At 43.7% G+C, this 27,107-nt stretch overlaps 2 protein-coding genes across 11 annotated transcripts in view; both read right to left on the reverse strand.

Annotated features, from left to right (window-relative positions):
• The window catches only part of ATP5F1B (ATP synthase F1 subunit beta), a 32,846-nt gene extending 21,478 nt beyond the window's left edge, over positions 1 to 11,368 (reverse strand). The window contains exon 1 of one of the 2 annotated variants that reach the window (XM_070052401.1): positions 11,298 to 11,368. The gene's annotated coding sequence lies outside the window, so the exon portion shown is untranslated. The remainder of the gene's footprint in view (positions 1 to 11,297) is intronic. The other variant, XM_070052402.1, reaches the window with a different exon arrangement.
• PTGES3 (prostaglandin E synthase 3) lies at positions 2,588 to 27,107 on the reverse strand. 9 transcript variants are annotated; one of them, XM_051846383.2, is made up of 10 exons: positions 26,700 to 27,006; positions 24,963 to 25,076; positions 10,200 to 10,313; positions 9,990 to 10,059; positions 8,815 to 8,850; positions 8,640 to 8,738; positions 7,797 to 7,886; positions 5,263 to 5,325; positions 3,855 to 3,879; positions 2,588 to 3,750 (listed from the first exon to the last, which is right to left on the reverse strand). In XM_051846383.2, exons 2-10 carry the CDS (start codon positions 25,010 to 25,012, stop codon positions 3,731 to 3,733), a joined length of 567 nt encoding a protein of 188 aa, XP_051702343.1. In that variant the 5' UTR covers positions 25,013 to 25,076; positions 26,700 to 27,006; the 3' UTR covers positions 2,588 to 3,730. The 9 variants fall into 9 exon arrangements, with proteins under 9 accessions (XP_051702343.1, XP_069908517.1, XP_069908518.1 ...); XM_070052416.1 differs by lacking the exon at positions 26,700 to 27,006 and adding an exon at positions 26,071 to 26,206; XM_070052417.1 differs by lacking the exon at positions 26,700 to 27,006 and adding an exon at positions 25,967 to 26,066.

Below are 27,107 nucleotides of genomic sequence, written 5' to 3' on the forward strand. Positions count from 1 at the left end.
TTCAAACAAAACATAAAAGTGAATATTTTAGTCTGCATTCCCACGTCAGTGTCTGGGTTTCAGCCCCAACTCCGCTCTCAGTGTGGATGCTGAGAAGCGGCTGTGCCATCTACATGGGAGGCCTTGACTGAGTTCTGGGCCTGGCCCAGCTCCCACTGTTGCAGGAATTTAGGAAATGAAGGAGCAAGTTTCTGCTTCTCATAACAAATTTCGTGGCACAGCAGGTTAAGCTGCAGTTTGGGACACTTGCATCCCATACAGGTCTGAATGTCTGGCATCAGGTCACACCTCCACTTCCAACCCAGTTTCCTATACTTCCAGGGATGACTCCAGTGCTTTAGTCCTGAAACCCCCACGGGAAAACTGGATGGAGTTCCTGGCTCAGCTCCCACTGTTGGGGAGTGAACCAGCAGCATGTCACTCTTTCAAATGATAAAAGAACAGATTCCTCTCACAAATGAAATCATTCAATCACCCAATATTACTGACATTTTTCATTTCAGAAGACACACGGGGCAGTTGTTGGGTTCAGAGGATAAAATGCTGTTTTGGAGACATCACAGGGCCTGGACTGAATCTCAGCTCCTCTGATCAGATCAAGCTTCCTGCTAATGTACATCCTGGAAGGCAGATAATAGCTTATGTACTTGGATCCCTGCTATGCATGTAACAAAGAGTTCCTGTTTAGTAAACAGATGGAAGATATAAACTGGCTCTCTGCCTTTCCAAAATAAAAATTGGGGCCAGTGCTGTGGTGCAGTGGGTTAAGCTGTGGCATTCAGTGCTGGGATCCCATAGTCAGAGGTTTAGTCTAGCTGCTCCACTTACAATCCAGCTCCATTAATGCACCTAAGAAAGCAGAAGACAGCCCAATGCTTGGGTTCCTCCCAAAAAGCTCCTGGTTTACCTGGCCCAGTGTGGCCATTTGGCAAATGAACTAGTGGATAAAGTTCTGGTTCCCTCCCTGTATGTAATCAACTAAAATAAGTCTTAAAAAGCAGACAGAAGCTTGTACGTCTTTTTGTTTTACAGAGAAATCTTCCACCCACTGGTTCACTCTCCAAATAGCTAGGAGCCTAGAACTCCACCTTGGTCTCTCACATGTGTGGTTAGGGCCCTATCATCTAGTACTTGGGTCATCTTCCACTGCTTTCCCAGTGCATTAGCAGAGAGCTAGATTGTAAGGGAAGTGGCAGGGACTGGCACCCATGTGATGCCAGCATTCCAAGTGGGCCGTAACCCACTGTGCCACACCACGGGCACCTAACTAGTACTTAAGAGCAAAGCAAGACTGGTAGTATCCTAGGTTTTCACCAAACCCATTAAGAATTGTCTGGGATGGGTGGGTGTCTGGGCCCTACTGCCAATGCTTAAGTCTGTCCCTTCCTTCTTTCTTTGAAAGGCAGAGTGGAAAAAAAAAGGCCAGAGATTTCCCCTGTTGGTTCATTCCCAAGTGCCACAGTTGCAACAGCCAGGGCTGGTCTGGTCTGAAGCCAGGAGCTCCATCCATTTCCCACATGGGTGGCAGGGACCCAAGCACTTGGACTATCAGACCATTAGCAGGGAGCTGGATCAACAGCACAGCAGCTGGGACTCAAAGCAGCACTCTCATATGGGATGCTGACATTGTAGGTAGTGGCTTAAATCACTTTGAGACACATGACTTCCCATCCCCCAAGAACTGAATATTGCACTCTTGTTTCCTTCCTTACCTCCACAACCTTCTGTAAAACACTAGTCATGCTATCGTATTTGAGAATTCATGCAACAAATACTTAGGTCTTTGACACATGCCTACTGCCAAGCAAAGCAATGATATACAATGCTTTCACTGGTAGGAAGTGCTTAGGCCCTGCCACCCAGGTGGGAAACCTGGACAGAGTGCCTGACTTCATCCTGGCCAAGTTCCAGCTGCTGCATTCATTTGGGGAGTGAGCCAGTGGAAGGAAGAGAGGTCTTCTATCCTCTGGTTCACTCCCCAGATGACTCCAACTTCTGGAGCTACAGCAATCCGAAGCCAGACGCCAGGAGTTTCTTCTGGGTTTCTCATGCGAGTGCAGGGGCCCAAGAACTTGGGCCATCTTCTACTGCTTTCCCAGGCCACAGCAGAGAGCTGGATCGGAAGTGGAGCAGCTGAGACTCAAACCAGCGTCCATATGGGATGCCGGCACTGCAGGCAATGCCTTTATCTGCTACACCACAGCACTGGCCCTCCTAGCACTTTTAACACACTGCCTGGCACTGCACCTGAATTACTGGTCATAGGACGTGTCGAGGGGCAGGCCTATGGCATACTGGTTAAGTTGCCTATCCTGGCTACTCTGCTTCTACTCTAGCTACCTGATAATGCACACCCTGGGAAGGCAGCGATTGCTCAAGGAGTTTGGGACAAGCGCAGATTGAGTTCCCAGCTCCTGGCTTTCATTTGGCTGTTGCAAGCATTTGGGGAGTGAACCAACCAAAAGCCCGCTCTCTTTCCTCTTGAAATTAGAAATTAAAGTGCTGAAATACTACGCATTTCTGGGCTATGACAAATACAGCAGCTGTGAGGCAATGAAAACTACCAAAATGTAGAAGCTCAAAGATGTAGTGGAGGACAACACATTCAGTTTTATTTCAATCAAATCACAACAACTTCCTTTTTCAACTGCTGCCAAGTGCATCTACAATTTTCTATTACAGATCCACTTTAAGAAGGTCTCCTGTGACATTACAGCAAGCCTCTTTATTCAACAGAGGAATAGTCCCAAGTTCTTTCTCAAATAAAAATAAAAATTCCATTCCAGTAAATGGTAAATACATGAAGTTACGGTAAACCAGACACTTAAAAGGACAGCCAAGAAGTCTTCCAACAGTTTATTAGAAAGAATGTAGACATTTAAAAAAATCCCCACTGTCATGAACATAAATTGAGGTTTTCAGCCCTGGTATAAGCTGAACCAGAAAAAAAAAAGAAATAAAAAAAAATTTCCAATAGTGTATTAACATTTTCTTCACTCATTTGCCATACTGACAGTGCAAATACAAATCTGGTCTAAATGTACAGACTCTCAAGCAACAATGTACAGCTTTCTTCGTCCTCCATGCTAAGAGATGTAAAAGCTTAAGGGCCAAACAATACCAAATGTATAGGCTTCAAAAACCATCTAAGTTAGGGCATTCACTAGTTTTAGCTAAGATACATCTGGAACACTGACAAGTGATCACTTACATAGAATAATGTGAAGTGAATTTTTTGAAAAATAAACTTTAGTGGAACACTCCTGAAGGATACACCAGAGGAATAGCCGGTTATCAGTTTAAGGTGTCAGCCAATTTGTTTCAGCCACGTTTGAGTCCATGTTCTAAACCCTAAAATTTACTTATCTTTCCCTAAGCTGAGCACTTCCTATCATGTCAGTATCTATGTTATGAAGAAGTAAAGGAGACTTAAGTGAAATGTTTTTATTTATCACAACTGCTGTATCAATTATCTAGGACCTCAACAGCTTCATGAAGTCTGGGAAATGTTCATGCATAAGGTTATTGCCTTAGCTGACTTAAAACTGCCCCTTACAATGGTACATATCAACCCTTAGTGAAGCCTTTTAAAAAAACAAATAGGTTGAAAAATGGGTTAAAGGAGGCAAATACAGCATCCACCTTTAGAGCTATCAACTCAGGAATTCTCTCAATTATGAAATTTTGCAGAGAAATCACTTTCTCAAAATCCAGGTGATGACAATACTCCTTATTCCAGATCTGGCATTTCTGAAAGAATTTAAAAAACATTAATATGAAATACCAGGGAATAATACCAATTTTAAATGAGTCTTATAGGAAAAGTACCAAAAATAAATTAAAAAGACACTTACTTTCATCATCGCTGTCTTGTGAATCCTAAAGAAGTAGGAAAAAAAAAAATTTACCAGGCTTAACAAATTACTCTGTGAACTCAAAAGTTTACCTTTAAAAAGCTGAATTATCATATTCTTTAAACCAAAGTAGCAAAAATACATGGTTACATTAAGTCAAGGAATTAAAGCATCTAATTTAAGGCCAAGTTTATCTATTTGGTGTGAACAAATCAACAGGCAAGCATCTAACCCTTGTAAAAACTAGCATGTGCTTTTGCTAAGAATTTAACCTATCATTTGAATTTGGCCCTAAATCGTCCCCCTCCCACTTGGCATTTCATTAAAGAGGAAAAATGGCTCATGAACAATGGACAATCAACTTTAAATTTAGCTCATTCTGAATTAATTTCCAAACTGCATTCAGTAATTTTCTGGAAGATGTTAATAAAACGCTAACAGAGAGGGGCTGGTGCTGTGGCATAGTGCGCAGAACTGCCGCCTGCAGTGCTGGCATCCCATATGGGTGCCAGTTTGAGCCCCAGCTGCTTCACTTCCGATCCAGATCTCTGCTATGGCCTGGGAAAACAACAGAAGACGTTTCAAGTGCTTGGGCCCCTGCACCCTCATGTGAGACCCGGAAGAAGCTCCTGGCTTTGGATCGGCACAGCTCTGGCCATTGCAGCCATCTGCAGAGTGAACCAGTGGATGGAAGACCTCTCTCTTTCTGCCTAACTCTGCCTTTCAAATAAATAAAAAAATAAAAATAATAAAAAAAAAGCTAACAGGGAATGCTGAGAAAGTAGTCTCAAGTATAAAAAATCTAGCCTCTGACCAATTCTGCTATAAAACTTGTTTATTTAACTTATCATTTTAAGACAAAATAATCTGGGGTAAACACTATGGCCAGGTAAAGCCACTGCTTGCAATGTTGGCATCCCATATGGGTGCTGGTTCAAGCCATGGCCACTCCACTTCTGATGCAGCTCCCTGCTAATGGTCTGGGAAAAGCAGAGGAGATGGCCTAAGTGTTTGGGTCCCTGCCACCCTTGTGGGAGACCCAGCAGAAGTTTGGTGTGGTCCAGCCCTGGCTATTGCAGTCATCTGGGAAGTAAACCAGCAGATGGAAGATTTGTGTTTCTCCCTCTCTATAAACTAACAAAGAAAGACAAAATAAGCCTTAAAGTAACTATTAAATAAGGTACACATAATGCATCTATGCAAAATCTGGCCACTTTAAGGTATGGTCTTTAAAAATGCACACATTTAAAGACTCCTTTCCCTATTGTATTTTTTAGGAGGGGAAAAAAAAAACAAAAAAAAAAACAAAAAACACTAGAAGTGGCCCAAGAAAGTAACCTTAAATTTTATCCTGTAAATACATTGTTTCTTACTATTAAAGTAAACAGAAAATAAAATTTAGACTTACATCATCTGCTCCATCTACTTCTGGCAAATCTACATCCTCATCACCACCCATGTTGTTCATCATCTATGTGAAGTATAAAATTTCAAAGATATTAAATTAAGCCCTAATTGCTAGATTGCATACTCCAGAATAGGTTGTAAATCTGTCAGATTTTTTTGCACATGATAAACTCAAGCACTTTTGTTTTTGCAAAAGGTAGTTACATAAAATCCTGAAAACCTGTAGGGAAGACTAAATTCACCCAGCAAGATGATAGAAATGTTTTAAACATCAAAATCCTGAATAGTGGTTATTTTGGTTAAATAAAGGGGGGTGGGGTGGGATTTTTTTTGCAGCTGTTAAAACTTTATCTTAAGATAGGTGTATGTTATTATTTGTAGTATTCTGTAATTATAGTATAAAGAGCCAATAAACAACTATATGACAAATTCTCAAATTTCAGTCGTTTAAATCATAAAGCTAACAGTACAGATTTTGAGGACATAAACAAAGACTAAACTACTATTAACAGATGTGGAAAAATTTATTTCCTCAAATTAACAATTCTCTGTAACATTTGAATTCCAGAAAAATAAAATCCAATATAATATATTAACTTTGTAAATACAAACAGTTTCTAGCAAAAACATTTGCCTACCTAGATTTTAACATTGGAAGGGGTCTTAAAAAGATGCATGTATCCCATATTGGGAGTGCCTAGGTTTGAGTCTTGTCTCTGTTTTACATTCCAGCTGCCTGCTAATGCATACCCTAGGTGGCTACTCCAGTAGGAAACCTGAACTGAGGCCCCAGATCCAGTTGGGCTCAACCTTAGCTGTCATGGTATTTAGGGGATGAGCCAGCAAATTTCCTATATCTCAAATAAGCAATATATTGCTAATATTTTAAATGAGTTATTTTTTAAAATTGAGTACTATTAGCCTTGAAGATAAAGCTAAGAGAAATAAGACAGTCACAGAAACAACTGTGATGCTAACATCCCACAGTCTCTAGTTTCTGTTTCTGATCCAGTTTCCTGTTAAAAAGCCTGGGAAGGCAGCAAAAGATGGCTGAAGTGCTTGGAAGGGAAAACAAGGAGTTGCTGTTCCAACAGGTATAAAGTTCCAGCTGTATACAAGATGAGCAAGTTCTAAACATCTGCTGTGATGTGCTTACAATTTGTTAAGAGGTGTATCTCATTAAATGTTCTTATCTCAATTAATAAACACACACTCCCCCTAGTCAAATCTCTCAGCACAAAAATTATGGGCAATCCAGTCTTGTATTAACAGGAGGAACTAGTAGTTTTTCCATCTCCAATGATACTCAGTTTCTTTGAGCAGGAAAAATGCTCAAAGCGTGCTAGGCACGGTATTAAGAGGTAAGAATAGAATAGCAAGAGAAAATTTAAAGTATTGAAGAACTACTTCAAAGGTAAAACAGAGAACAAAAACAGCAAGAGAACAATTTTAAGATGTGACTTGTACACAAATAAGGATAATCTCAGCAATATATAGTTCTCTTCTATTGAAAGTGCCAGAATAATTGAGATGTTCTAGAATAACTGAGAGATGTTAAATCAGCAGTTGCATGCACAAAGGTGGAAACTTGGCTCTTTTTAACTCTTAGTTCTCAATGAAGAAATACAAATGAAGTCTAGTTAATTCAAAATTTCAAATTACCAATAAGAAATGGATTTCTTAAGTGCACACTGAACTTATAACCCAATATACTCATCTCTAGTACATTTAAGATTTATTCTGCCTACAAATATCATTTTTTCGTTGGCCATAACAATACGCATTTGAGTGACATCTTAGAAAACAGGCTAATTAACCCCCCCCTTTTTTTGCAAACTAAAAATATTCCTGCATACTTCCCAGTGTCAACATCTCACAAGGATTGTGTTTAAAGGTGTTTATTTGTATTTTATAGATAAAAATGCAAGACTACTGTGATCACACCCTCCACCACCGACTTGTTCCAATGCTAGAAGGAAAACTAGGTGTGTTGGACTGATAAGACTGTATGGCTTGTCTTTTGCTTTTACACATCAGCTTTAACAATTCTTTTGAAATCATAGAGGTTACACTTCAAAACTGTCACTGCAAAATGATTTTTAAAAACAAAATGGTGCACATTTTGAATACTACCAGGTGCTTACAACCAAATTAAAATGACTATATAGAAATGCACTGCAAGGTCCAGTGCAGTGGTATAGTGGGTAAAGCTGCCGCCTGAAGTGCCCACATCCCATATGGGAGCTGGTTCAAGTCCTGGCTGCTCTACTTCTGATTAGCTCTCTGCTATTGCCTGGGAGAGCAATGGAAGATGCCCCAAGTCCTTGGGCCCCTGCACCCATGTAGGAGACCAGGAAGAAGCTCCTGGCTTCAGATTAGCACAGGTCCAGCCGTTGTAGCCAATTGGGGAGTGAACCAGCTGATGGAAGACCTCTCTCTCTCTGCCTCTGCTTCTCTTAACTCTTTCAAATAAATAAAGCTTTAAAAAAGAAATGCACTGCAGAGGGGTGAGAAAATGTAGTGAAAGGAACTTACCTCAGAGAAACGATCAAAATTAGACATGTCTTCATCTGAATCATCTTCCCAGTCTTTCCAATTATTGAAGTCCACACTAAGCCAATTGAGCTATGGATCAACAAAAACATCACTGTATGTGTGACTAGGTCAATCTGCACTTTAAAACCCACATTATCTAGGGCGTGTGCTGTGGCATAGTGGGTAAAGCTGTCATCTGTGATGCTGGCATCTCGTGTAGGCAGCAATTCATGTCCTGGCTGCTCTATTTCCAATCTACTAGTGGTCTTGAAAAAGCAGTAGAAATTATATAAAGAGAATAAAAATCTTAAAGAAGAATGGGATGGGAGAGGGAGCAGGAGATGGGATGGTTTGCAGGTGGGAGGGTGGTTATTGGGGGGAAAAAACCACTATAATCCAAAAGTTGTAATTTCAAAATTTATATTTATTAAATAGAAGTTATCTTAAAAAAAAAAAAAAAAAAAAAGTAGCAGAAAATGGCCCAACTGTTGTGCCCCTACCACCTACATGGGAGATCCTGATAAAGCTCCTGGTTTCAGCCTGGCTCAGCCCTGACCAATACAGCCATCCGGGGAGTGAACCAGCGGATGGAAGACTGATCTCTCTCTCCCTCTAACTCTTAATAAACAAAACAAACAAAAACAAAAGAATCCACATTTTTTGAGCTGTGGGGGCACGTAATTAGCACACATATACAAAAAAGGCTAAAATACTCAGTGTGGAGAAAAAAAGGTAGTAATAGTAAATATTGTTTTGTGACTTCACAACACAGGAGGTTTTTTATTTGGCTAGGACAAATGGTAAAAATATTAAACTTTGAAAAAATAAAGAAAAGAAACCTACCTTTGCCCTTTCTTTTGTTAACCTTGGCCATGACTGGCCAGATTCTCCTTTTCGTAAACAACATAAAATTGATCTGTCCGTTCTTTTGTGCTTGGAATCCTAAAAAGAAAAGCATCATCACACCATTTCTCTCCAGTATCAGGACAAGACAGAAAGAAGGACTGTCATTTCTCACCTCTCCTTTCTTACTTCTTCCCTTACGTTCTCTAGACTGAAAAGAAACACACCTGTGACTACCCAGTTTAAAAAAAACAAAACAAAAACCTGGGAAGTTATCATTTTCCCTCCTCCCTTACATAGGGTGAACAGAATAAAGTCTTAGAAGTAGCTTCCTATACTCAAATACTGATAGCAAAAACAAAAACAAGCAGAAAAAAATTTTGAATTAAAGGGGAAAATACTGCAAGACAGAAATATATCTAGTTAGTATCCTAGAGTAAAGGAAAACAGGATTATTATTTTATGTGCAGTTTGCATGAGGAAATCAGAGAAGAAATGCTATCTTTAAATTAAAAAATCTAAAAAAAAAAAAAAAAGAAAAAGAAAATCAGGATTAATGTCTACTATTTTACTTTTTTTTTTTTTTTTTTTTTTGACAGGCAGAGTGGACAGTGAGAGAGAGAGACAGAGAGAAAGGTCTTCCTTTTGCCGTTGGTTCACCCTCCAATGGCCGCCACGGTCAGCACGCTGCGGCCGGCGCACCGCGCTGATCCGATGGCAGGAGCCAGGAGCCAGGTGCTTCTCCTGGTCTCCCGTGGGGTGCAGGGCCCAAGCACCTGGGCCATCCTCCACTGCACTCCCTGGCCACAGCAGAGAGCTGGCCTGGAAGAGGGGCAACCGGGACAGAATCCGGCGCCCCGACCGGGACTAGAACCCGGTGTGCCGGCGCCGCAAGGCGGAGGATTAGCCTAGTGAGCCGCGGCGCCGGCCAATGTCTACTATTAAGGATACTTGAAGTATGTCCATTCCCTCATGATTTGACCATGATTAAAGGGGGCTGTAATTGTAGCAGAGTGGGTTAAGCTGCCTTAGACTAAATCTAGCATCCCACATAAGCACTTGTTTGAGTCCCAGCTGCTCTATGTCCAATCCAGCTCCAGCTCCCTGCTAACGGATCTGGGAAAGAAGCAGGAGATGGCCCAAATACTTGGGCCTCTGCTTCCCACGTGGTAGACTAGGAAAGGGCTCCTGGTGTCTGCTTAGCTCAGCTGTGGCCCCTATGGTCATCGAAGGAGCAAATAAGCAGCTGAAAATCATCTCCTCCATCTCTCTCTCTCCCTACCCCACCTCTGGTTTTCAAATAAATCAATCTTTTAAAAAAAATCAGATTAAAGCATCAAGATTACTTACATTTGGATCAATACAATGAAAAAGGTCAATTTCATTTAAATGCTTAAAATTATCACTTCCTCCAAGACAACTGTTGAGGGAAAAAAAAGAATTAAGTCTTTTCAAAGAGATAAAAAGTAACAAAAACTTCAGTGAAAAACTAAAACAAGCAAGCTGAAGTTAGTTGTCTCAGGTAAGCTTTTCATCCAATGATATTAAATGGCAATTTACCTGAATGTAAGTTTGGATTTTTCAAAATTTACATTAACATCTTTACTGTCTTCAACACAGAATTCAATGAAGACATAGTCCCTTCGATCATACCACTTTGCAGAAGCAGGCTGCCTACAAAGATAAAATTGGACAAAGTCAGGCCAATGAATTGTTTGTAACATCTAAAGTTAAACAAATGAATGATATTACATTCCAAGGTAAGTCAGGGCTCTACCAAGGTTTAGTTTCAGAATGACACCAATTTCCTAACACGAGATTTAAAACATCAAACAATGCCTTACAGAATAACCACTGGTTAGCCCTGTCAGAAATCATTTGCTATTCCTTTATAGCCCTACTCCTAAAACTAAAATTCACAGAATAAAGAAAGTAAACTAATACAATTTCAGTGAAATTATAGTATTCAACATCTCTACTTATGTTAAGAACTATGGGCATTAAAAAGCATGGGTAGGGGCCGATGCTGTGGCGCAGTAGGTTAACGCCCTGGCCTGAAGCGCTAGCATACCATTTGAGCACCAGCACTAGTCCCGGCTGCTCCTCTTCCCATCCAGCTCTCTGCTATGGCCTGGGAAAGCAGTAGAAGATGGCCCAAGTCCTTGGGCCCCTGCACCCACATGGGATACCAGGAAGCCAGGAAGAAGCTCCTGGCTTTGGATTGGCACAGCTCCATCCGTTGCGGCCATCTTGGGAATGAACCAGAGGATGGAAGACCTTTCTCTGTGTAACTCTTTCAAGTAAAAAAAAAAAAGGCATGGGAAATGACTGTCCTCCACCTTTCAAATAAATGAATAAATCTTAAAAGACTACAATAATCACACACACATACACATATAAAATACAACTATGATTGTCCAATTACCATTCACTTTAAATTCTTAGAAATGAAGGGCCACACTGTGGCTCAATGGGTAATGTCACAGCCTGTGACACTGGCATCCTATGTAGACACTGGTTCATTTCTTGGGCACTCCACTTCTGATCCAGCTGCCTGCTAATGGCCCAGGTACCTGGGCTCCTGCCACCTACACAGGAGACTGGAAGAAATGCCTGGCTCTGGCCTGGCCATTCTGGCCATCTGGAGAGTGAATTAACAGATGAAAGATAGCTCCGACTCTTCTCTGTAACTCTTTCAAATAAATAAATCTTCTTTTTTTTTTTTTTTTAAACAGGCAGAGTAGACAGTGAGAGAGAGACAGAGAGAAAGGTCTTCCTTTTTACCGTTGGTTCACCCTCCAATGGTTGCCACGGCCGGTGCACTGCGCAGATCCGAAGCCGGGAACCAGGTGCTTCTCCTGGTCTCCCATGCGGGTGCAGAGCCCAAGCACTTGGGCCATCCTCCACTGCCCTCCTGGGCCACAGCAGAGAGCTGGACTGGAAGAGGGGCAACTGGGACAGAACCTGGTGCCTGGACCGGGACTAGAACCAGGTGTGCCGGCACTGCAAGGCAGAGGATTAGCCTATTGAGCTGCGGTGCCGGCCTCAAATAAATAAATCTTAAAAAAACCTCAGAAATTAGAGGCAAGTAAATGTTGCCCTAGTTTTACCCAGATTATAGATGTTGCTTAAAAGGGAGAAGGGGAGCAATATATAATAAAATACTTTATCTTTTTTTTTTTTTTTTTGACAGGCAGAGTGGACAGTGAGAGAGAGAGACAGAGAGAAAGGTCTTCCTTTGCCGTTGGTTCACCCTCCAATGGCCGCCGCGGTCGGCGCACCGCGCTGATCCGAAGCCAGGAGCCAGGTGCTTCTCCTGGTCTCCCAATTTTATATATATATATATTTTTTTTTTTGACAGGCAGAGTGGACAGTGAGAGAGAGAGACAGAGAGAAAGGTCTTCCTTTGCCGTTGGTTCACCCTCCAATGGCCGCCGCGGCCGGCGCGCTGTGGCCTGCGCACCGCGCTGATCCGATGGCAGGAGCCAGGAGCCAGGTGCTTTTCCTGGTCTCCCATTGGGGTGCAGGGCCCAAGCACCTGGGCCATCCTCCACTGCACTCCCGGGCCACAGCAGAGGGCTGGCCTGGAAGAGGAGCAACCGGGACAGAATCCGGCGCCCCGACCGGGACTAGAACCCGGTGTGCCGGCGCCGCTAGGCGGAGGATTAGCCTAGTGAGCCGCGGCGCCGGCCACTTTATCTTGATAATAGCTAAAGCTAACAGGTCTTGAGGATTCACTGTACAAGTCTACCTTTTTTGCTTTAAAACTACAATCAAGTTAAAAATTAGCCTGGTTGTTGACAGGAATTCTTATCCTAACAGATTTCATGTTTATTTTCAATAAATTCTGGTAAATGCTTTTGCAGCCACATAATCTGAACATATTTATCAGTACTGTTTACTCTGTAAACAGCAAATTCCATATTAAGGCTATAGTAACAGGGGCTGGCACTGTGGCTCAGAATGGTTAAGCCTTCACCTGCAGTGCCAGCATCCCATGTGGGCGCTGGTTCCAGTCCCCGGCTGCTCCACTTAGAATCCAACTCTCTAATGTGGCTGAGAAAGAATCAGAAGATGGCCCAAGTCCTTGGGCCCCTGCACCCACATGGGAGACCTGGATGAAGCTCCTGGATCCAGCCTGGCCCAACCCCCACCGTCACTACCATTTTGGGTAGCTCTTCCAGTCCATGGAAGAGCTCTCTCTCCCTCCCCTTCTATTTCTGCCTTTCAAATGAATACATAAATCTTTAAAGTAACAGGGGAGCAACCCACTGATGACTGGGTTATTGCAAAGGTTATATCAAAAACTAAGTCTATCAGCTCTTCAGCTTCTGTTCCTATCAAGAACATGGAATCAGGGGACAATCAATCTTCTTCATATTCAAACAATAATCTAGTCATGAAATTGTCATGGGTTGAACTATATTTTCCCCAAATCTTAATGTTGGTCCTGGGACTACTCAGTCCCTCAGAAGGTGGCTGTACTTGGAGATAGGATCTTTAGATGGCAATTAAGTAAAAGTGAGGCTATAGAGTAGGCTTTAACACAAAGAGGAAAGGAACAATATATTGACTAGCTCAAGTCAAGGAGGCTGACCGCATATAAGAATCAACCCAGTTGACCCCATCATTTTGGACTACCAGCCTCAGAAAAATGTGGGGGGAGGGGGGAGTAACTGCTGTTTCAACTCTCCAGCCTGTTTGTTATAGTAGAGCCTTAGCAAACCAGTACAACCATTTCCCATGTCACAATAACCATTTTTTAAAACATACTTATTTTGAAAGGCAGAGTAACAGAGGGAGATCTTCCCTCTGCTGGTTCACTCCCCCCCTTTTTTTTTTAGAGATTTATCTATTTTTATCTGAGTTACAGAGAGAGAGGAGAGGCAGAAGAGAGGTCTTCCATCCACCAGTTCACTCCCCAATTGGCCCCAACAGTCAGAGCTGCGAGGATCCGAAGCCAGGAGCTTCCTCCGGGTCTCCCACGCGGGTGCAGGGGCCCAAGGACTTGGGCCATCTTCTACTGCTTTCCCAGGCCACAGTAGAGAGCTGGATTGGAAGTGGAGCAGCCGGGTCTTGAACTGGTGCCCATATGGGATGCTGGCACTTCAGACCCGCTGCGCCACAGCGTTGGCCCCAAGGGTGGCAGGTTCTAAAATGCTTGGGCCATCCCCTACTCTCCTTTCAGGTGCATTATCAGGGAGCTGGATCAGAAGCAGAGCAACCAGGAATTGAATTGGCACAGGATACAGAATGCTGGCATTGCAGGCAGCAGCTAAACCTGCTGTGCCACTAAGCTGGACCCATACAAAACAATTTAAATTACCTAACCAGAAGGTGTTCTGTAAGCCAAAATTTAATTCTATGTTTGTAAAAGGTTGTTTCACAAAAAAGGAGGGGGGCAAAAAGGAGTGAGAGGGAGGAGAAAGAATTTTGTGGACTGTAACTCAATATTTACTAGCTTTGTTTACTCTAAGACACCAAAAATACAATTCTGAGTGAAATGTCCCACACTTAACTAAAGCCAACAATAAACACAAATTGATGTTTATGAAATCCCTTTTATGAAAAAAGATCACATTCTATGCTTTTTTGTCTAGCTTTTTTTTTTTTGACAGGCAGAGTGGACAGAGAGAGAGAGAGACAAAGGTCTTCCCTTTGCCGTTGGTTCACCTTCCAATGGCCACTGCGGCCAGCACATCGCGCTGATCCAAAGGCAGGAGCCAGGTGCTTCTCCTAGTCTCCCATGGGGTACAGGGCCCAAGCACTTGGGCCATCCTCCACTGCTGCACTCCCGGGCCACAGCAGAGAGCTGGCCTGGAAGAGGGGCAACTGGGACAGAATCCGGCACCCCGACCGGAACTAGAACCCGGTGTGCCGGCGCTGCAAGGTGGAGGATTAGCCTATTGAGCCACGGCGCCGGCTGTCTAGCATTTCTATGCTAAACATTAATGCTATACAGCAAACTCAAACAGTAGTGGATGGAAGATATTTCTCTACTTATACCGATCTGCCTTTCAAATAATAAATCTCAGTTTATAGAGGGGCTGGCATTGTGGTATAGTGGGTAAAGCAACCACCTACAGTGCCAGTTCAAGTCCCAGCTACTCTTATCCGATTCAGCTCTCTGCTATAGCCTGGGAAAGCAGTGGAAGATGGCCCAAATGCTTGGGCCCCTGCATCTGTGTAGAGAACTGGCAGAAGCTCCTGGCTTCACATTGGCCCAGCTCTGGCTGTTACAACCATTTTGGGAGTAAACCAGTTTGGATGGAAGACCTTTCTCCATGTCTCTCCCTCCCTCTTTGTAGCTCTACCTCTCAAATATATAAATCTTAAAAAACAAAACAAAAAACAGCTTATCAAAAAATAGAATCAGGGTGTGCATTTGGCCTACTGGTTAGGAACCCTGAATCTTTCATCAGAGAATTATCAGCTGGATTCAATTCCCAGCTGTTGACTTCTGATGTCAACTTCTGCTGATGCAGACACTGGGAGGCAGCAGTGTTGACCCAATTTGCTGGGTTTCTGCCACCCACACAGGAGATCTGGACTGTGTTCCTAGCTCCCAGCTTTGGCCCAGCAGAGCCCCAGCAGTTGCTGGCATTTGGGGAAAAAAAAATTTTTTTTAATGAGTTTATCCTGGTCCAAAAATTTTTAAGTCCCTGCATAATAAGTATTTCCCATGAACTTTCTGAAGAACCCTCTTATATGCCAATTAAAGTAACTAAGTTTTGAATAACGTATATCTCCAGAAGAGTTCTGACTAAAGACAACTTTTGGAGCCGGCACCATGGTGCAGTAGGTTAATCCTCTGCCTGCAGCACCAGGATCCTATATAGGCACTGGTTCTAGTCCCAGCTGCTTCTCTTCCAATCCAGCTCTTTGCTATGGCCTGACAAAGCAGAAGTTGGCCCAAGTGCTTGAGAACCTGTACCTGGCTCCTGGCTTTGGATCAGCGCAGCTCTGGCCGTTGCAGCCATCTGGCGAGTGAACCTACGGAAGGAAGACCTCTCTAACTCTACCTCTCAAATAAACAAAACTTTAAGGACTGAATGAAAATGTTGTTCCCAAACACCATACTAAATTTTTTCCATTTTTCATTTTATTTGAAAGGCAGAGACCAGTCGGCGCCACGGCTCACTTGGTTAATCCTCTGCCTGCAGCACTGGCACCCCAGGTTCTAGTACTGGTTGCTCCTCTTCCAGTCCAGCTTTCCGCTGTGGCCTGGGAAGGCAGTGCCTCGAGGAAGGCCCAAGTGCTTGGGCCCTGCACCCGCATGGTAGACCAGGAAGAAGCACCTGGCTCCTGGTTTCGGATCGGCACTGTGCACTGGCCACAGCAGCCATATCGGGGGTGAACCAATGGAAGGAAGATCTTTCTCTCTGTCTCTCTCTTTCACTAACTCAGCCTGTCAAAAAGAATAAGAAAGGCAGAGACCAAGCCATGGAGAAAGAGATCTTCCATCTGCTGCTTTTTCCCCTAACTGCCTAAAATGGCCAAGGCTTAGCCAGATTGAAGCCATGAATCCAGAACTCAATCTGTTCTCTCACACAGATTGCAGGGATCCAAGTACTCAAGCCATTCCCTGCTGCCTTCCAGGATGCATATTATCTGGAAGCTGGAACTGGAAGCAGAGCCAGGACTCAAACCAGGCCCTCCTATGAGATGAGGGTAACCTAAGCTGTTGTCTTAACTGCCAGATCCACCTCCTGCCACAAATTTTTACAGGCAAGAAAACTGATGGGTCTTAATTCTGTCTTGTAGAAAATCATAAGCAGTTTGACTTTAGAGGATTGGGTGTGTGGCATACCAGGTAAAATTGCCACCTGCAATGCTGGCATCCCATATGGGTGCTGGTTCGTATTCCAGCTGTTCCCTTTCTGATCCAGCTCCCTGTTAATGGCCTAGGAAAAGCAATGGAGGATGGCCCAAGTGTTTGGGCCACTGCCACCCTCTTAGGAGTGAACCAACAGACGGAAGATCTATAACTGACCCACTACCCCCCCCCCCCCAAAAAGAAGCACCTGGGAACCTAGATGGAAATAATTTGCTAAGAAAAATGTTCCAGTTATTGCAATTTTTTTGGATACTTTACTATGCACAAGGCTTATCTTATGGAAACTAACTGAAATACCCTGAGCTGTTCAGTAATTCAGATTTGGTTCCCTAACATGCATTACTTAGAACAATCTCACTGGAGATATATACATATGTGTGCAATGCATGCTCTTCCATAGAACAACACACCATTCTTCTGTACCTCCCCCAGTTATCTTTAATACTTTCCTCTCAGTCTAATCACAGTTTTTTTTTTGATGGATCTTTTTTATTGTTTAGTGACTCAATAGATGTAGAGCATGATTCAAAATAACCAGCAATTTCTTTATAAATTAAAAGTTTCTCTCTATATATAAGTGTGACAAACCATTAATATCTAGATTCTTAATTCTTAAATCATTGGGGGAAAAATCAGGATGATGTATCTAGTACAAAATACTTGCATCTTGCTCTCTTACTCTCCCCCCGACCCCACCCCACAATAAACCTCTCTTCTTTTTTCTGATTTTTTTTTTTTTTTTTGACAGGCAGAGTGGACAGTGAGAGAGAGAGACAGAGAGAAAGGTCTTCCTTTGCCGTTGGTTCACCCTCTAATGGCCGCCGCGGCCAGCGCGCTGCAGCCAGCGCACCGCATTGATCCGATGGCAGGAGCCAGGAGCCAGGTGCTTTTCCTGGTCTCCCATGGGGTGCAGGGCCCAAGTACTTGGGCCATCCTCCACTGCACTCCCTGGCCACAGCAGAGGGCTGGCCTGGAAGAGGGGCAACCGGGACAGAATCCGGTGCCCCGACCGGGACTAGAACCCGGTGTGCCGGCGCAGCTAGGCGGAGGATTAGCCTAGTGAGCCACGGCGCCGGCCTAAACCTCTCTTCTTTAAAAAAAAAAAAAAACAAAAAAACTTGGAACTGTAAAATATTATAAATATACTGAAAAAAACTTTCATTTAAGTGATGGTAAAATGAGGTACAAGGACATTCTAACAATACCTTTTAAATAAAATATCAAAACTATTTTGAAACCTGTTTTTTTCCATTTTTATTTAGTGGTCTATCAAAGAAATAAAAAACAGAATAAGCAAAAGTCAGAGTTTTAATTAAAAAGTCAACCTCTTTAGATTAAAAAGAGGAACCTATGGGGTTGACACACACTTTAAAAAGATCAGACTTCACCATGAATAACAAGCTAAACACTCTTAATAAGGGCTCACAAAGAAGTCAAATGTACTTTAAGGGTATATACTGACCTGGTTATACTTTTTTCAGAATTCTGAAAATACAGCAAAGCCTCAATATTTAATAAACTACTAAAAGAAAACTGGATTTATAGGTTGCTCTCACAAACTGTTGGGGCTGGCACTGTGGCGTCAACAGGCAGGTGAAGCTGCCACCTGCAGTGCCGGCATCCCTTATTTATGGGTGCTGGTTTGAATCCTACCTAGCTGCTCCACTTCCAATCCAGCTCTCTGCTGTGGCCTGGGAAAGCAGTAGAAGACAGCCAAGTGCTTAGGCCCCTGTACATGTGTGGGAGACTGGGAGAAAGTTCCTAGCTCCAGATGGGTCCAGCTCTAGCTGTTGCAGCCATCTGGGGAGTGAACCAGTGAATGGAAGACCTCTCTAAGCCTTTCAAATAAAATTTAAAAGAAGGTATTTATTTAATAAGATTTATTTATTTGAAAGGCAGAGTTGCAACAGCAGAGAGAGAGAAAGTCTTCCATCTAGCTGGAGCTGCACTGATCCAAAGCCAGGAGCTTCTTCCAGGTATCCCATGCAGGTGCAGGGGTCCAAGGAATTGGGCCATCTCCTACTGCCTTTCCAAGCCATAGCAGAGAGCTGGATTGGAAGTGGAGTAACCAGGACTCGAACCAGCAACCGGCACCCATATGGGATGCTGGCATGGCACATGGAGGCTTTCCCCACTTATGCCACAGCGCCAGCCCCAGTAAATAAATCCTTAAAAAAAAAAAAAAAAAAAAAAAAAAAAAAAAAAAAACACACACAACAACAACAACAAAACAACTGTGTCTCTCATCTACAATCCACTTTCCAATGAATATAATATGATACTGAATTTGACCTAGCAGGTGTTGCAGGAATCCCCAGTTAGACTCAGCATTAACCATAAAGTAATTCACATGTACTTAAGCTATACAGATAAAATATTTTGTGAACTTATTGGACATGCTGCCAAGAATCCTTCTGACAGCCAACAAAACAGAAAAAAATCCCTTAAGTTTACGTTCAAATTAGTGATGAACTAAAAACAAACAAACAAACAAACAAAAAAACCTTCTTCTAAAAAAAGTAGGCAAACACGTTATTGTTTGTGGTTTACCTTTCTTGATATAACTATATGATTTATTGTAAGATGTTCTTTATTGTTAGTACTTCAAAAACTTGTCTATTTTGATATCTAAATATGTAAAATACTAGAGAACATAATATGTTGTCTAGTACACAACCTCACATGCTTTATTCAAAGGTAATCGTACTTCCCTTGTGAGCTTACTATAAGAGTATGATGACTGAATGCTGAAAATAACAATGCGACTAGCTTTTTACTACAGCTTACTAACAGAGTAATTGTCTTTTAGGGTTAGGAATAAACTAAACAGATTTCTAATAAAAGAAAAAACTATTTGAAGACTAGATTAACTAATCTTTTATACAGCCAAAAAGTATCTGTATAAAAACAAGTGTTGTACAACAATCAACACTAAGATGAAAGAAAAAAAAGATCAGCAGCAATAAAAGATGTCATCAAATTCAGAAACACTACTATTTATTATTTGAAAGAGTGACAGAGAAGACAGAGATCTGCCATTAACTGATTTAGTCCCCAAATGGCTGCAACAGAAAGGTCTGGCTGGACTCGGCAGAAGCTAGGAGCCAGGAACTCCAGGAAGGTCTCCCATGTGGATGGCAGGGGCCCAAGCACTCAGGCCACCTTTTTCTGTCTCCCAGGTACATTAACAGGAAATTAGATCAGAAGCACAGAAGCCAGCACTTAGCACTCCAATGACGATGCTGGAGTTATTAGCAGATTAATCTGCTGGACATAATTTTTTTTTAAAAAAGACTTATTTTATTAATTTGAAAGAGTTACAGAGAGAGGTCTTCCACTCACTGGTTCACTCACCAGATGGCTACAACAGCCAGAACTACATCGATCCAAAGCCAGGAGCCAGGAGCCTCTTCCCAGTCTCCCATGTGGGAGCAGGGGCCCAAGGACCTGGGCTCTCCCAGGCCACAGCAGAGCGCCTGATCAGAAGAGGAGAAACTGGGACCAGAACCGGCACCCATATGGGATGCTGGCACTGCAGGTGGTGGCTTTACTCACTATACCACAGCCCCAGCCCCAGAAGTACTAATTTCAAAATAAAAATTTATCATTTGCAAAAGGGAATAAAAGAACTAAATCTACTTCAGCCTGTAATAGCTGAAGTGAAATACTTAAGCTCTGCAATGGAAAATGAGGAAGTCTTGAGTTCAAACTAAGCAGAGTTTTTAAGCGGAGAAAGCCCGGCGTGAGGACTGGCATCAGAGTGCAATTTATCTCCCTGCTAATACACCTGGGTAGGCAGTGAAAAGATATAAGACCAAAATGGGGTTCCTGGCTCCTGCCCTTAAAAAAAAAAAAGATTTTATTGATTTGAAAGAGTTACAGAGAGAGAGGTAGAGACAGAGAGGTCGTCCATCCGCTGGTTCACTCCCCAGATGGCCCCAACGCCCGAAGCTGCGCCAATCAGAAGCCAGGAGCTTCTTTCTGGGTCTCCCACGTGGGTGCAGGGGCCCAAGTCCTTGGGCCATCTTCTACTGCTTTCCCAGGCCATAGCAGAGAGCTGGATTGGAAGAGGAGCAGTCAGTACTAGAACTGGCACCATATGGTATGCTGGTGCTTCAGGGCAGGGCTTTAACCCACTGCACAACAGTGCCGGCCCCAGGCCGACCTAGGCCAGCCTTGGTCAGTATGGCCATTTGGGGAGTGAACCAGCTGATGGAGTATCTCCCTCTGTGCTGTTCTGCCTTTCAAATTAAAACAAAAAGAAAACCCACTTATAAATATCTGAAACCATCACTAACACACTGTTTAGAGAAACCCCAAGATATACTTTTCATATTTTCAGATCTTCTGCACCTTAGTTATACTACTACATAAAACTTTCTAAATGGCCACATGAATAAATGTGATAGTTCTGTGGTTCTCAAATCATGTGCTAAGGGGTACCAGAATATCATGGAAGAACTCACTGGGTTGTACAGGTTATTTAAAATTTGAAGGGCTGGCGCTGTGGCATAGTGGGTAAAGCCACAGCCTGTAGTGTTGGCATCCCTGCTCCACTTCTGAACCAGCTCTCTGCTATGGCCTGGGAAAGCAGTAGATGGCAGCTCAAGTCCTTGGGCCCCTACCCCTACGTGGGAGACCCAGAAGAAGCTCCTGGCTTCAGATTGGCTCAGTTCTGGCCATGTGCAGAGTGAACCAGCAGATGGAAGACCATTCTCTCTCTCTGACTCTCCTTCTCTGTGTAACTAACTTTCAAATAAAGAAATAAATCTTAAAAAAATAAAATGAGAGGAATTCACTGAACCTCACACAAGACACCAAGCAAGCCATTATACCAGTTTGAGGTGGTTTAGTTTCAAAGTCCTCTCCATTAAGTCTCATCTTCTCATGGCTAGTGCTGTGACACAGTGGGTTAACGCCCTGGCCTGAAGCACCGGCATCCCATACGGGTGCCAGTTCTAGTCCCAGCTGTTCCTCTTCCAATCCAGCTCTCTGCTGTGGGCTGGGAAAGCAGTAGAAGATGACCCAAGTTCTTGGGCCCCTGGACCCGCGTGGGAGACCCAGAAGCTCCTGGCTCCGGAAAGGTGCAGTTCCAGCCATTGCTGGAGTGAACCAGAGGATGGAAGACCTCTCTCTCTAACTCTGACTTTCAAATAAATAAATCTTAAAAAAAAAAAAAAAGGGCCGGCACCGTGGCTCAATAGGCTAATCCTCCGCCTAGTGGCGCCGGCACCCCAGGTTCTAATCCCGGTTGGGGCACCGGATTCTGTCCCGGTTGCCCCTCTTCCAGGCCAGCTCTCTGCTATGGCCCGGGAGTGCAGTGGAGGATGGCCCAAGTGCTTGGGCCCTGCACCCTATGGGAGACCAGGAGAAGCACCTGGCTCCTGCCATCGGATCAGTGTGGTGCACCGGCCGCGGCAGCCATTGGAGGGTGAACCAACAGCAAAGGGAAGACCTTTCTCTCTGTCTCTCTCTCTCTCACTGTCCACTCTACCTGTTAAAAAAAAATTAAAAAAAAAAAAAAAAAAGTCTCATTTCAAAGTTGGATTTCTGGTGACAGCTGATTCATACACACACACACACACACAAAAAATCAAAACAAGTACTCCCAACTCACCAGCCCATCACACACACCAGCAAGTTAACAGAAGTGGTACCTATGTATATTATCTGACTCCAAAGATTAGCTAAGTTATACAGTGCCCAACATATATATCCTATTAGTAGCTATGGTACGTATAATTTGTGTATTAGCTTCTCAAATAACTAGGAGCCTGTTGGGAAGAATTGGTAATTACTCCTTTTGGACCACCAAGACAGTAAAAAGGCACCAAAGGCACCATGAAACAAGAACATCTTTGAATTTTTGTGCTAGTTCCTTTATTTGGCAATTTCTGTTCCAAGATATAAAGGTAAAAGTTATTCGAGCTAACAGCCTCCTCACCTTACTGCTTCTGTGCATTCTTCCTTTTAAGATCCCCAAAGCAGATAAAAATATTTCTCCAGGGGCCAGTGCCTTAGCACAGTGAATGAAGCTGCAAGACTACCATCCCATATCAGTGCTAGTTCCAATTCTACCTGCACTCCTTCTGATTCAGCTCCCTGCTAGTGTGCCTGAGAGAGCAGCAGATGATAGCCTAAGTACCTGGGCCCCTGCCACTCACACGGAAGACCCTGAATTCAGTCTGGACCAGCCCTGGCAGCTGTGGCCATTTTGGGAGTGAACCAGTGGATAGAAGAGCTCTGTTTCTGCCACTCTCTGAAATAAATCTTAGAATTTTTTTTTCTTCATAAAAAAGATTCAAGGTTAATTGTCAGTCTTATTGCCTCAATAAGATACAAATTTTATACACACAAGCATTTACTACCATTACGTCAAGTATGGCACAGGGGCCAGCATTGTGGCACAGCAGGTAAAGCCACCACCTGCAACACTGGCATCCCATATGGGTGTTGTTGCAAGTCCTTGCTAATGGCGTGGGAAAAGCAGAAGATGGTCCAAGTACCTGGGTCCCTGCCAATCAAGTAGGAGACCTAGAAGCTCCTGGCTTTGGCCTGGCCCAGTCCCAGGGGTTGCTGCCATCTGGGGAGTGAACTGGCAGATGGAAGGCATCTGCCTCTCTTTCTCTGGTAACTCTTCCAAATAAATAAATCAAAAAGAAGTATGGCATAGGTTGTAAGACAAGCAGCTTAGAGTATATAATAAATCTGAACCAGAGAGACATGGCTGTTTATTTGGAAAAAGAAGGTACACCCTGAACATTGTTTTCCTTTTTATGAAGTAGCAAAAGTCTTCTGGAGGTAGACTTTGTGGGTTAAGCTTCCACTTGGGATGCCCAAATCCCATAATGGAGAGCAGGTTTGAGTCCTAGTTCCAACTACTCCGCTTCTGATCCAGCTCCCGGCTAATGTGCCTGAGAAGCATACTTGATGGCTCAAGTATGAGTTCCCATCACGCCGGATGCAGTTCCTGGCTTTGGCCTAGTCCAGACCTGGCTGTTGCGGGTCAGTGGGCGGTCAATCAGTGGATGGAAGATCTCTCGTCAATATAAATACATCTCAAGAAAGAAGAAAGTCTGTAAAAAACCCTGGGTTCCAATCCCATTTTGGACTTCCTCTTATGATACTAATCAGTACTTTTAAGAATTAGTTCCCACAGCCTAATATTAAAAACCTGTTGATTGAGATCCTTTCAATCCATGAATGTATCTGAATATCCTGAGTTGGAAATGATACTTATACATACATTCTTTATTGACAAAGCATAACTACATGTGAAAAGCAACTGTGGGACAAAAAAAATCTAACAGTACATTTTATTTCAGCTTTGTAATAACATGTTATGGGGAGGAGGGCCTAGTGCTCAAGGTAAACGTTAACTGGTATCTTCATGGAAAACCATAAATTCATACATATATGAGGGAAGCAGCTTCAACTTAAAATCTATCATTGCCCATCCACATAAATTAATACGTTTAATACCACATACTTCGATTTTCCATGGCAAAACACAATAAATGCAATAAGAGTTAGGGTGATTCTAAACAATTGATATAATAATCTCTAACCACGTTAAAACCACCAAATCATATGGCTTCTAAAAGAGTTTCAAGCAAAATATAAACAGCAGAATCTTAATTTAGCAAAAGTGGCTTGCACTCAGTCATGTCATTTCCAGTTTCTACTGCCTTCTAGTTAAAGTCTAACTCAGCACAGGAAAAAAAAAAAAAAAAAAGAAAAAAAAAAAAAAGAAGAAAATCCAGTTGCCAGGTTACAGTGGTTAGAAAATCAACACGAACAAAGGCCATGACCAGTTACTCTTTTCTAACTTACAGAAATTCACTATACACCATATTCTCACTAGGGAAAGATGTCCTGAAAGCCAAAGACTGACGATTTTATTTTGGGGATCCTACCCTACAACGCTGAGTTGTAGCAAAGGTTTTAACCAACAGAGACAGACACAGTATGTTTCAAGACAATAAAGACATGGAGCATTAAAAATTACTTAGAGTATCTCAAAACATTTTACTTTATATTTGTTAATGTACCCAACAACAATCACTAAAAGAAAACCTCAGAGTGGCACCCCTCATAAGGTTAGGTTAGCACAAATTCTCAAAAGGGAGAAAAGAGTAACTTTAAAATTCCAGCCTACTACAAGGAAGAAGTCAAATTAAGAGTTCTCATAAAAACTATTAAAACTTTTATTAACTTTGTATAATCACACACCTCCAAGCCTTTAAGATACATAACTGTCTCCCTCTATATATTAAAAAAAAAATCTTTGTAACTGACATCAATAAAATCAATAAAATGAACCCTTATCAGTCAAGCAGATTCTTCTGAGAACTAGATGGCCCATTAAAGGTTTCTTCCAACTCATAATATTCATTCTATAATTTCACTTAAGTCACTAGGTTAGGTAAGACCCCCTGAAAAATTTACAAGAGGGCACATACCATTTTGAACAGAGTAAGAATTACCTGCTTTCTGGAAAACACTCATTTTGAAGGTAGCGTTCGTGTGACCACATGGAGACTGCTTTTTTGGACTACGGCTGCTACACTTTTCTTCCAAGTTTTTAATCTAAGAGGGTACTTCAAAGAATTTGTGAAGGAAGAATTCTGGTGTAAAAATTTTTGTAATGCACAATTTTAATATACATTGTCCATAAACTATGAGCTCAAAACTTTTTGGACTAAAATAACCTTACCTTTAATCTCATTTTCCTACAAACTTTAAGTCCCCACATATCTACAAAACTTCATGTTTCTTACCCATTTAGCTACTTTTTCTGACCTCCAGAGTCACTATTTCAAGCTGTTTAAAAAAATATTTCTTCTTGAAAAGCTATTTTCGTTTGGCTACGTAACTGCATTTACAAGTTAGTAATGCTGTATCAGACAATTTTCAAGTTATAAAAGTCGTTTTAAGACTGACTCTTTGCCATGTAACTCAGATTTCAAAGGAAAAATTAGGAACTGTTTTATATAGATCTAAATCCTTCTTTAAAAAAAATTTAGACATCTCTTTTGAGCGAAAAAAAAATTCTCCATAATGCAAACACACGCCCTTGCAGGGATACAGGCTTTCTTCTGGAGTCCTTGGCGCTCTTCAACTGGCTGGAGGGCATGGAGATTTTTACCCTATATACTTACCTGATATTAACTCTTTCAAGTGTATTACTTTCTGTGGGAATCAAAATTGCTCCCTTTCAACTGTTCATCTCTAAAACTTTCAGGGAAGTCAGCACCCAGGAAACCCAAGAACATGAAGCAAAAATGACCCCCAAACCCCGAATATCCGCGCAGTGGAAGAGGTAAAGCTTTTTCTGAAAAGAACGGAAGGCCCGGCAGCGGCAGGGCCAAGGATTCTTAGGAAAACTACCAAGGTTTGACTTTACCATGATTCATAAAAAGAAAAAAAAAAGTGCAAAAAAGAAAAAAATCTGCAGTCGCTTCCACGTCAACAAAAGGTGATCGCACACCTCTTCCCATCTCACAGCGAAAAGTGATCTCCTCAAGTTTCCTGGGGAACACAGAAAATGTCCACAGGTTCTCTCCGGCCTGGCCTGGACACGTGCACAACTACCTGCTCAACGGTCACTCCTCCTCGCCGCCAGGGAAGTCGCCGAGTGCGTGGTGGGCACTCGCCCTCCTCTCCCCGGGCACTGGGGGGAGCAGGCGGCCTGCAAGGACCCCCACGACCCAGCAGACAGGAAGTTGTGGCGGCGGCATGGCCACCCCCCAGTTGCCTAGCAGTGCCCGCCGCGCATGGCGCACGGCCGCGTGCCGCTCCACCGGGGAGCCCGGGCCGCGGGCGTCTGGTGGCCGCCACCACAGGTGCACCTGGCCCTGGCGCGGCGTCACGGGCGGCGGGAGCGACTGCCCGGGCAGCCCACGAGGGTCCCCGCCTGCAGGGCGCCCGCATGGCCGAGAGCTCGCCAGGGCTGAGGGCCTGGGGCTAAGTTACGAAAAAGGGACGAGTTCTGGGCAGGGGAGGCTGAGGGACGGCTTAAAGGTGCGGGGAGAGGACATCTGGAGAAAAAATGTCCTCCCCCCGCCGACGGGAACCGGAACCAGGACCCCGGCCCTCCCACCCCCAGGAGCGACTGCCACCACGGAGGGGAGAAGGGCGAAGGAGCCCAAGGCCTGGGGGCCCCGGGGCGGCCTCGGCCTCACTCCCGGGGCGACCTTCACTCGGCGGGGTGTCGCACTCACATTGTGAACGGGGCAGGGGGACGGGCGAGCGGGTGGGCGGGCCTCGCTGGCGGCGGCGGCGGCGGCTGGGGAGTCGACTTTTCTCCGGCGGCGACTCCGGCGTTTTCTCTCCGGTCGCGGCCTCTCCTCGCTCCCCTCAGGCGGCGGCGGCGACGGCGGCGGCGGGCTCGACCTGGGTCCCCAGAATGCACCGCGCGGCGCGAGCGGCTCCTCCGGTCGGGGAGAAGAGGAAAGTGTAGGAAAAGGGGCGCGAGGACGGAGGAGGAACGTGCGTGCGTGCGAGCGAGGGGTGGTGAGGCCGGGCGGCGGCTGGTGACGCAGCAAAATGCCCGGGCCCGGCCGCCGCGCGTGCGCAGTCCGTGTTTTCGGGCCGCTGCGCGGCTTTCTAGAGATCTCTACGGAAAGGGC

Source organism: Oryctolagus cuniculus, chromosome 11, assembly GCF_964237555.1.
Source record: "Oryctolagus cuniculus chromosome 11, mOryCun1.1, whole genome shotgun sequence".
Classification (NCBI taxonomy): Eukaryota; Metazoa; Chordata; class Mammalia; order Lagomorpha; family Leporidae; genus Oryctolagus; species Oryctolagus cuniculus.

What these genes read in the sequence shown, in the direction of transcription:
- PTGES3 (XM_051846383.2), bottom strand. Translation starts at nt 25,012, where the DNA reads ATGTGGTCACACGAACGCTACCTTCAAAATGAGTGTTTTCCAGAAAGC. An exon ending in AAATCCAAACTTACATTCAG is followed by an intron (nt 10,060 to 10,199) that starts GTAAATTGCCAT and finishes TTCCCTCAACAG; the next exon opens with TTGTCTTGGAGGAAGTGATA. An exon ending in TAACAAAAGAAAGGGCAAAG is followed by an intron (nt 7,887 to 8,639) that starts GTAGGTTTCTTT and finishes GTTGATCCATAG; the next exon opens with CTCAATTGGCTTAGTGTGGA.